This window comes from Chlorella variabilis (genome assembly GCF_000147415.1).
Source record: "Chlorella variabilis unplaced genomic scaffold CHLNCscaffold_9, whole genome shotgun sequence".
Taxonomy (NCBI): Eukaryota; Viridiplantae; Chlorophyta; class Trebouxiophyceae; order Chlorellales; family Chlorellaceae; genus Chlorella; species Chlorella variabilis.
Window position 1 is genome coordinate 1,394,521 of NW_005435079.1, and position 10,060 is coordinate 1,404,580.

General features: G+C 65.7%; 2 protein-coding genes across 2 annotated transcripts in view; one reads left to right on the forward strand and one right to left on the reverse strand.

Moving 5' to 3' along the window:
- CHLNCDRAFT_145578 (hypothetical protein) overlaps positions 1 to 6,430 on the reverse strand; it is a gene marked incomplete at both ends in the record, with an annotated part of 9,042 nt that extends 2,612 nt beyond the window's left edge. The window contains 5 exons of the mRNA XM_005848116.1: positions 3,861 to 4,039; positions 4,913 to 5,077; positions 5,330 to 5,580; positions 5,755 to 5,901; positions 6,184 to 6,430. Coding sequence (XP_005848178.1) covers positions 3,861 to 4,039; positions 4,913 to 5,077; positions 5,330 to 5,580; positions 5,755 to 5,901; positions 6,184 to 6,430 — 989 coding nt within the window. The remainder of the gene's footprint in view (positions 1 to 3,860; positions 4,040 to 4,912; positions 5,078 to 5,329; positions 5,581 to 5,754; positions 5,902 to 6,183) is intronic.
- Positions 6,431 to 7,309: 879 nt separating this feature from the next.
- Positions 7,310 to 9,325, forward strand: CHLNCDRAFT_52184 (hypothetical protein; the record flags this gene model as incomplete). The annotated part of the gene is made up of 6 exons (XM_005847950.1): positions 7,310 to 7,839; positions 7,997 to 8,092; positions 8,224 to 8,339; positions 8,491 to 8,625; positions 8,831 to 8,999; positions 9,157 to 9,325. The coding sequence occupies 6 exons, from the start codon at positions 7,310 to 7,312 to the stop codon at positions 9,323 to 9,325; spliced, it is 1,215 nt and encodes a 404-aa protein (XP_005848012.1).
- Positions 9,326 to 10,060: the final 735 nt, after the last annotated feature.

Sequence of the window (10,060 nt, forward strand, 5' to 3'; positions counted from 1 at the left end):
CGTCGCCGTTTTTTGGCGCTGGCCGCGCAAGATGCGCAACAACTCTTGGGGTTCAGAGGTGAGTTGTTTCGTGGATGGGTCACGTAGCACCTCAATGCCACGAGGCTTATCGGCGTCCCGGTTAGCAATATCTCTGTGGCCCCACTTTGGCTGGCGGGCGTATTTCGCCCGCCACGCGGCGGCGGCGCGTTCCCAGCTCTGCAGTTTGTCCTTACGGAGCAAGGTGCGACGCTCCATCCTGATTGCGTGTAGACGTTGCTGGAGCGCCGTCATAACTGAGCTCATGGGTGTGGTGGGCATGGAGGTGGCCGGGGCAGTTTGCGAGTGCCCTGCGCTCTCGGCGTTGGGTTCGCCCGCTGGGGTTGGATGCGTTGCCGTTGGTGGTGTTAGCAGTTGCTCCCTCAGGGTGCGCATGGCCTCTTCCACATCTTGTGCGGTAGCGTTGCACAACATCCCTTTTCCTCCGTGTCCTCGGGCCGGCCCCTCTGCGGTGTTCTCTACGGGTCCGAGCTCGGCCTCCATCTCAGCTTGCAGGGCTGCAAGCACTGCTTGGGCGCAATGCCATATATCGGGTTGCGCATGTAGTCGGCGCCGACCCACCTTGTACAAGCATGTGAGTTTGTCTAATTGCCGTAATTTTTTGCTGGCCTGCCTCCTAAGGTAGTGGCGGTCAGTGGTGGTGCGAGTAGCACAGCTCTGACGGGCAGTATCAAGAGCTTGTGCTAGGAGATCGTGTAGCTGATTGGCCAATTCCTCCACGGCCGTGGGTGGGACCCCCAAGTGTAGGGCCTTGGCCTGAAGGGTAGCGGCGTAGTCTTCAGGTACGTTGGTCGTTGCCATCGTCATTGCATGTGCCTGTTCTAGCCGCCCAGCCCAGTCTGTGGCAGTGCGCGCGAAACATGATATGCCCCGGTGCGCAGCTGCCTCAAAGGCGTCCCTGTAGCCCGTCAACTCAGCTATGCTCATTGGCTGCTGGAACACCGTTCTGCTGCGGAACGGGACATGTGTCTGCGGGGGTGGGCGTACGTATCCCAGGGCAGAGCACGGTAGGCGCACTTCGTACGGCTCGTGGTCGCTGTTTCCCCCTGCTGCCGGGATTTGCCACGGTGCTGGGGCCCATTTTGTTACCTCATCGGGCAGAGTGGGCAAGCAAATGAGTACGTCATCGATTGTGCTACGCACTGCCTGTCCACCCACGACATGCTGGCAGTAGGTGGGCTCTCTGGGTTCGGTAGGGTCGGTGGGGATGCCGCCTGCTGGTGCCAATTGGCAGGTGGCCGCCAATTCTCTGTGTGCCGTGTCCACATGGTGTTGGCTACCAGTTGACCTGTCAGCATTCCGCAGGGTGGCGTTCCAATCGCCGGCCAGCACTAGCGTGCGGCCTTGTTGTGCACACGCCCTGCTGATTTCCGAGATGTAGGTCCCAGCTGCCCGGCGCGTGTGTTGCTCGTCGGCATCGCTGGGGAGGTAGACCCCAATAATGTCAAGCGGCCTGCCTGCCGGCGGCGTCAGCCTCACATGGCCGAGGTACCCTTGCAGTTGCGCCGGGACTGTCTGCGGTGTCAAGCTGTTGTGTGTCGTGTGCCTCTTGGCCATTGCCACCAGGACGCCTGCCTTGCCGCGGCCGGGCTGGCCCGCGTGGCTGAGCAGGCTACCACCAGGCAATACGCTCATGGTAATTTTGTATCCACGGTGCAACAGCTTGCGGTACACGTTTTTACGCTGTTGTCTGCTGTTGATTTTGAGCTCGGTCAGCACGAGCGCATCTGGATCGAGTTGCACCAGTGCCTCTATCGCCCCTTCTGCGGTGGTGCCGCCCATGCAGTTGAAGGTGGCCACCTTAAATTCTCCCACCGGCCCTGGTGCCGGTGCGCAGGCCTCGGGGTCCAGCCCGGGTGGTGCTGCCTGTGTTGCGCTCTCGCTGGCACTGAGTGGGGCAGCTACACCAGGGTCGGCTAGTTCTGCCATGAGTGTCTCGCCTGTCGTGGCAGCCTGTCGTGTTTTGCCTCGGTTGGGCAGGGATGCACGGGACAGCCGCGCCTGGCGTTGGTGGTGGGCAAGCAGTGGCAGGCCCGCTTGTGCCCGTTGGGCTGCCTTGCCCATCGCTTCCTGGATGCTGGTCTGCCGTGTTCCTCGGTCGCTTTGCTGGTGCATGGCTGTGTGTGTGCATCGCTGCCCGGGCGACCCGCTAGGGCTGGGTGGCGTCTCCCCCTTCTTTTTGCGCATCCGGCTGGTGTCTTGTTGAGTGCTCTTCTTTGCGATTTTCCTCCTGCCCTCGCTGGCGTCAATGCACTTGCGCTTGAGACTCTTGCCGGTGGGCGGCGCAGGGCTCTGTTGGGATCCAGTTCCCCTGTCAATGTCGATGGCCTGGGCTGCCGCCACGCTCAGCCGTGTCTGATGCCGCTGGGCGAGGCGTGGTGGTGGTCCATCACCCATGGTGCCGATAGGCTGAGCTGCCTTGCCTGGCGGTGGTGGAAAGGGTGTTGGGCTTGGTTTCGGGCCCGGGCCGCCGCTTGCCCCTTGGCGGCCACGCCTGGCCATGGCTGGGCGGGGCGCGAGAATGTTTTGGACAGAGGTAAGGACCTCTTCAATTAGGTGCCGCTCGGGGGACTCGTTTGGTAGTTGGTGCAGTTCGTAGCGGGTCTGTGTATCCCACGCCCAGCCGGGATCCCTCCCTGCGCCCTGCTCATAGTAACCTTGCAGGTGTAGGTCATGCTGCTCGGTCACCGAGAGCAGGGCACTGTAATGGGCTGCCGTCGGTAGGAACCCCGCCTCGAAGTGGTTGGGGCGCCAAGGCGTCGTCTCCACAGGTGCCCCACCGCCGCAGTATGCCCACATCTGTATGATGGGGAGTTTGGATGCATAGCCCCCTTCCCGGACAAAGAGAGGTGGGATGTAGCCGCTCTCAAGCTCCCGGTGGGGGATCATTTTGTGTCCCGGGTTGAAAAGTAGGATCGGGCATTGTAGCACCGAGGCCGCGATTGCACTCGCCAGTCCGCTCAAGGAGCTTGCTGGTTTCGTCAGGGGGGTAAACACTGACGCGCCGTAGTCAGTGCTCGCCACCCCTGGGCCTGACTCTGCCTGATGATAGCGGGCAGAGTTGACCAGGAAGTGGAGCAGACACCGCAGACGCAACGCCACCCAGCCACTCTCTTCGCTGCCCAGCACCGAGATCAGCAGTGAGCGCAAGTGGCAGTTACCATCCCCCTCGGTGTGCTTCAGCTCGAGGCTGGGGATGGGGTGTAGCCAACTAAGGTACGTACTGCCATATGCGTCAAACCCAGCACTGTTAGGGAGGCCGGCTACGTCCCCAGCTAGCAGGCCCTGTATGCCATCTACAGGGGGCAGAATCCGCTCGACGCAGGAGGCTAGGATCCTCATGGCCAGGTGGTTCCATTTGTGCCCCGGGCGCTCCTGTGGCAGCTCTGGGTCGCAGGGCATGCGTTCCAGTTGTGCTGCTGCATATCGTATGCGCCCCATTATGGCTAAATGGTTCATTCATTCATTCAGCACACAGACCGGCCGCCTCTTGCTCGAGGGCGGCCCACTTTGGCCTGGGCAGCCCGGGCCGCCCTCCCCCCCGGGCGCATGTTCGGTGTTGGAGGGGTGCGCCCAGCGATAGGGGGCCCCTGAAGGCATGCGCCGAGGCCGGGAAGCGTGGTTCGGCGCTGCTGCACGCTTGGCGACTTGAACAGAACCGCGTGCCGCCGAGCTGCGGCCGCAGTTTCCGGCCCACAGTCTACGGCCGCAGCCACGGGACTCGGCGGCACGGCGTTTGGGCCCAAGCTTGCTGCCGCCGCCGCCGTGCCCGGGGGGCAGCGCGGCGGCGGCGGCGGCACGCTGCGACGCCCCCGAGCCACCGAGCTGCGGCCGTAGCTTCCTGCCAGAAGCCCACGGCCACAGCCACGGGACTCGGCGGCACGGCGTTTCGGTCCACGGCTTGCTGCCGCCGCCGTCGCAGGGGTGCTGCCTGCGGCGGCGGCGGCACGGCGTTTGGGTCCACGGCTTGCTGCCGCTGCCGCCGCCGCAGGGGTGCTGCCTGCGGCGGCGGCGGTAGCGCACGTGGCAACCCCCCGCGCTTCCGCCTCCCATCCACCGGACCCCGTCCTGCGCTTCACTTTGTTTCGGGAGGGGCTGCTCACTGCTCATTGCTCATTGCTCATCGCACACTGCTCAACGCTCATTGCCCTATATCCCACCCAGCCGCAGGACTCTACTGCCGCCCGCGCCCCGCCCCATCTGGCCGCTTGCGCGCCCCATCCCCCCTCGATGGGGCCCGCCCACACCGGGGCCTCCCCCCTCCCGCCCACTGCTTTCTCAACGGCCCCGAGCCGGGGCTGCCCTCATTGCATACATAGTGCGCCTTTCCCTGCTTTTCTAGTGACCTAGCGTTCCGCACTGCCGTTTGGCCAGCCCATGCTCCCGTACCGTTGCGTTTCTCCCCAATGCGCCATGCCACTTTGCCAGTCATACACACGTTTCGATGCGTGCCCTGTCAGCTGCTTGCGTTGCATGTCGCCTTGCTCCACCCCTGTTTTATTGCTTTCTCTGCTTTCGCCCGGTTCCCGTCCCGTTTCGGCGGGGAGTCTATGTTGCAAGCTAGTTCTTGCTTTACCAGACTTTAAGCCCACACAAGCATTATGGCTGTGGCTGCCGCGTCGCTCACCCCCAGCCAGCTCTCTACTCGTTGTTGTTGCCGGGGCGGTGGCCCTGGGTTCTCCTCCACATCCCCACTTAGCAGGAGCTTCATGCGCTTTACAAGGGCGGTGGTAGAACACGAGCATGGGAGGCGCAACGTGCTAGCGCCGGCGATGGGGGTCGCCTGACGGCGCGCGTGGTGGCGTCGCATGGGACACCTACAGCTAGGGGTGCGTGCTGCCACGCCCGCCTGGGGGCTGGGAAGGCACTCGACCTTGACAAAGGGCACGGTGGACAGCAGGGCGGGGTCCTTGATGTACACCACGGCGCGGGTGCCGGCCATGGAGGGGTTGCCGGCGATGCCATGCACCTCCACCGAGAGCTGCTCGGCGAGCGCCTCTGGGGCCGTCCCCAGCTTGTTGGCCAGACGGCCAAGGAACTGTAGGGAGGCAGGGGGCGAGTGCGCGGGCAAGGGCGGGGGCAGGGTGTGATGAGTGACGTGGGGCTGGGTGAGGGTTTGCATGTGGTGGGAATCAGGGTGCTGATCGGTTGCAGGGGCGGCTGGCAGCGTTTCCTGGCGGGGGCAGGGTGGCTGGCGTGCTGGGCGGGAGGGGCAGACATGGCAGGCGCCGCTCATTGAGCAAGGGCAGAGGTGGTGGGCGGGGCTATGGGCTGCTCCGCTCCCAGTCACCTGGGTGTTGGCGGCCTGCTTGAGGATCAGCTCGCCCGAGGGGCCCCGGTTGTAGAGCCCCTCGAACAGTAGCGGGGTGCCGTTGGCGTTCTTGATGCCCAGCACCCCGTTGTGGATGTCGGAGTTCTTCACAGGCACGCCCTGCCCCGCCATGGTGCAGTGCTTCCCCGCGGGTGCCTTGTGGAACCCGCGGCCGCGCAGTTTGATGCCCATGGTCAAGCCCACGGTAGGCAGCATGGGCTTCTGCGGGGCTGCACAGCGGCAGTGGGGGGTGCCGGCGGTGGCGGGGGTTGGGGATGTATTGGTGGGCTGGCTGGATGGTGCGGCGGCCCTAATCAGCTGGCATGGGGGGGTGGGCTGTTGGTGCATCTCGCAGCAAAGCGGGGCTGCTGCCGGTCGGCTGGGCAAATAAGTTGGCGGCTCACCGCTCTGTGCAGCCTTGGCAGCCCGCGCCGGGCGCAGGCGGGAGAGCTCCAGCATCGTCGCCTCGTTGGCAGCGGCGAGGTCCGCTTCCTTGGCGGCGGCCTTGGCGGCAGCCTTGGCTGCCGCCTCGCGGCGGTGCGCCTTGCTCGCTGCAGGTAGCAAGGAGCAAGTGGGGGGCGTGGGGTCAGACAGGGTGCCCTGGGATTGGGAGGCGGGGGAGGTTCTGCCAGAATGCGCAGTCCAAGCGCAGGCGGCATGCCTGTGGGAGCATGGCAGGCCCGGGCCGGGCAGGGTTGCGCTAGCCATCACCGAAAGCATGAGGAGCAGCAGCACCCAGCGATGCAGTGCTGGCAAGGCGCGCCGCTGGCCTGGGCGGGGTGCATGCTGGTTGCTGCGCCAGGGCGGGTGATGCGGCGGGGCGGCATGCTCACTCTTCCTCGTCTCCGGAGTTGCCCCGGGCGAGCGACCGCCCATGGAGCGCTTGACCCCAGCCGTAGCAGCCTGCGGCATGTTCTCGTCGCCGCGGCGGGCAGAGCCGCGTTCATAGGCTGGGTTGTCGGCCATCACGAAGTCAGCAGCGCCCTCGCAGGCGCTGCTGCCGTTGCCGCCAGCGGCAAGCGGGTTGGCGGCGGCCGCGTCGGCCAGCACCAGAGAGTATGGCACCGCGGGGTCCACCATCTTGCTGCGAGCATCCAGGAGGTGGGCAGGGTGATGGTGGGAGATGCGCTGGGAGGGAGTTTCAAAGCAAAGAGTTTTTGAACTTGCAGGCGTAGGGCCGGCGCCCTGGGCATCAGCTGGCTGGCCCCGGGCTGGCGCGCCTAGTGCAGGGGTGCTCCCTGTGAGCACAGAGTTCAGTGTGAGGGCCTGGGCGGACCTGGGGGAGGGCATTGATGGTCGCTTCCCTGCTCGGGGGGCGCCCGCAGGCTGGCTCTGGCCTTCACTGATGGTTTCCGGGTGTGGAGAGGGGCACTCTGTGGCCGAGTGAGAGCTGTGCAGGCGGCTGTGCGCTTTGGGGGGTGGCAACACGTGGGCTGGCCTCGGGGACCGGCCTGTGGGGGTCTGGGCGGGCTGATTCTGGCCCCTGGTGTTGAGAAACACGGTCTGGGGTGCGTGGGAAGCAGTGCCCGCAGGGCTAGCTGCTGGGTTGGAGGGGGCAGTGGCCTGAGTGGCCGGGCACGGCTGGACCAGCCTCTCTCCCCCTCTGGCGGTGGGAGGTCCGTGCCCTGGGTTGTTTGGCGTGCATGCAAGCCCGATCGCTGGCATACACACCCCGCAGGGCACCGGCTGTCACTCCCGACCGCCGACTGTTGGTGCACTCTCTGCTACTGCGTGAGCTCACATACTATACGCAGCCAGTCCTGCAGTAGGGATAGAAGGCAGCCAACGTCGGCGGGCAGTACCTTCTGTGCCTGAGCCTGAGTGCCGCCACGCTGGATGGGCCGGTGGCGGCGCTGCTGTCTCAGTTCAAGCCCTATTTCTATCAGGCGCGTTCTGCATGTCAGTGTGTTGATAACTCATGTGCCAGCTACCGGCTGGGAGGAGGGCCTTCGGGAGGCAATGGCTGACTGTTGGTCCTGCTGTGCTGCCAGGTGCAACCCCTGCCGCCTGCTGGGCTTGAGGCCCCTGCCTCCCGCTGCCCACCCCTCCCTGCTGCCACCCTCCCAGCAGATCACCGTCCCGCCCTCGCTGGCGCGCCGCTACCCCGGGCTGAGCGCGGTGCTGGCTGCGGCTGGGAACCCGTCGGCGCCGCCCTCTGCCCCAAACCACACTTCCTTCCGCACCCTGGACCACATGCCCTGGGCCGCCTATGCCAAGCCCAACAACGGCAGCTCCGCCACCGCCCAGATCTTCGAGGACCTCGTGGTGCCGGGGCTGCAGGCCTCCATGGGCTGGCAGACCTGGCGCACCGCCTACGGCAACTTTGGGCCTGAGACCTGCCTGTACGATGCATACGAATCCCAGAACGCCACCTGCGGCATCCAGCCCGGCGGCTGGGCCTCCATCAACATCCAGAACCTGTCGGTACCGGCAGGCGTACCGCCGCCTGTGGACCCCTGGGCCGCACCGCCAGTGACCGCCTGGATGAGGTGACGCTCATGCTGGCCGCCATGCACTGGCTGTGTCAGGCCGTGCGAGGCTGCGGCGCTGGCTGGGCGTGGGACTGTGGGCGTGGGGCTGTCTGGCTGGACCTGCGTGGAGCCACGCGCCTTCCTAAGATCGCCCAAAACGCCGCTGCTGCCGCAGCTGCGACGACCACTCCAAGTGGGGCGCCGCGCTGCCGCTGGGGAACACCACCGCCGCGCCGCCTGCGCCCTGGGTGTGCTTCTGCGACAACAACCGGTGAGCTGAGTTGTGGTGTGGCAATAAGGCCAAGAGCAGCTGCCAGCTCTGCTCCTTTGCCAGGGCGACAGGTACCCTGGCAAAGTATCGATGTGTGACCACAGCTGTGCCTGCCCTTCCGCGCCGTGCAGGGAGTGGAGCCAGAGGTACCGCGGCGGCGCCTGCACCTGCACCAAGTCGGCGCCGCTGTGGCGGGCCTGGGCTGCCACCGTGCAAGCCGCCCCCAACACCTGCAACAGCTCGCTGAGTGAGCAGATCCCGCGGTGCTGCCACCGTCAGCGTGCCCTGTGCCGTGGCCGGCCTGGGTCCCTCCCATACCATCCAGGGGCCCCACCCACCACCCACCCCTGCCCCTCGCCTCAGCCTGCCTCCGCTATGCTGGTGCGCTGCTCCTGCAGACAATGAGGGCACCTGCCCCGCTGGCCGACCCATCTACGCCCCCATCGCCAGCGGCAAGGGGTGGCGCTGCATCACGTGCTTCAAGGCTGGGCTGGGGTGCAGCATGGCGTGCTCCGCCGCGGGCTGCTCGAAATGTGAGCCTCAGGCCGCCGCGTTGGCTGTAGCTGTGCTGCCGCCTGAGGGGTGCTGAAAGCCGTTTGCATCGGGCACTGCCTGCTCAGCACGATCCCATCGGCGCAGCCATGCTTCTTGCACAAGCAGCACGCTGAGCACAACGGGTCGGCACGCCCTCTGATAGCATGTCCCTGCCTGCTTGCCTGTCTGGCCTCCCTCCTGCAGGTAAGGCCGGTCAGTTCCTGGCCCTGCCAGGCACACCTGGAGCCGTAACCTTCAGGGCTGGTGGTCGGTCCAAGTCATATGCAGCCTGCCGACCGTGCAGCGGGCCCAGCTCGCTCGGATTTGGCGCCGCCTGCCGCTCCTGCAGCGCCTCCAAGTGCCTTGGCTGCAAGTGAGTGAGGCTGGCCGTGCCGGTGCTGGCTGCACCTGGCGCTTTGTCCGGAAGCTGTGGCGTCGCCCAGCCTGCCTTGCCCTTGCAGGGCATCCAGCAGCGCCGCTGAGGCTGAACCCCGTGCCCTCCTGCTGCCGCCTCCGCCGCTCCCCTGCAGGTCTGGCTGGCGCCCTGGCGGCCCGCGGGGCACATGCACAAAGTGCCGAGTGCCAAACTGCGCCGACTGCCGGCTGGGAGCCAAGTCGTGCCGCGCCTGCGCCAAGGGCTACCGCCTGTCGTTGCAGCTCGGCGGCGGCAGCAGCGTGACTCGCTGCGTGCGGCGCTGACGCAGGCTGAACTGACAGTAGCGGCTTCTGGTGTCCAACCACCAACGTTTCAATAAGAAAGAAGAAGCTGTCGTCATCATCAGTGCAGTACCGCCAGCGATGGCAGCCAGCCGGCCCTGAAACTGCTTTGTTTCTGCTGGTGGAGCCACGGCGCTGCCGTTTCTTACGCTGCTGGATCATCGTAGTGACTGGGCGCATGTAATGCCTTGAAAGCTGCTGGTTTGTGTACGGGGAGCAGTGGCAGATACGATTTTTGGACACGTGGCTCTGCCAGGGTGCCTGCTGCTCTCCCTCGTCTCCGTTCTCTCTTTCTCGACAGCAGAAGATTGCGAACAGCTCCCTCGCCCACGTAACGTGAGAAACGCATGGGTTTGGCGTGTTCGGTGTGGTCCAACTGCAAGAGAGTGGAGCACTGTGGGAGCGTGCCAGCCAGAGTGCTGCGTTGCTCCTGGACACATCTGCATGCACCTGCAGGGTAGGAGGCCCGTATGGGGGCGCTCGACCCACAGGGCGCTACTGGCCATCCACATTGCTCCTGTGTGCGACCCTGCTGCCCTGCAGCCCACGCCATGGTGAAGCATGCCATCCTGGTTGTGGTGCTGAGCACCACCATCCTGTTCAGGTGAGCTCGCCGGGTGGCAGCGGCGGGACCGGGCCGCCCGGCGCGGCGCCCCACTTCTCCGTTCCTGCAACGCCTGCAGGTTAACCAACGTTGCTGCAGCCATCTGACTGGCG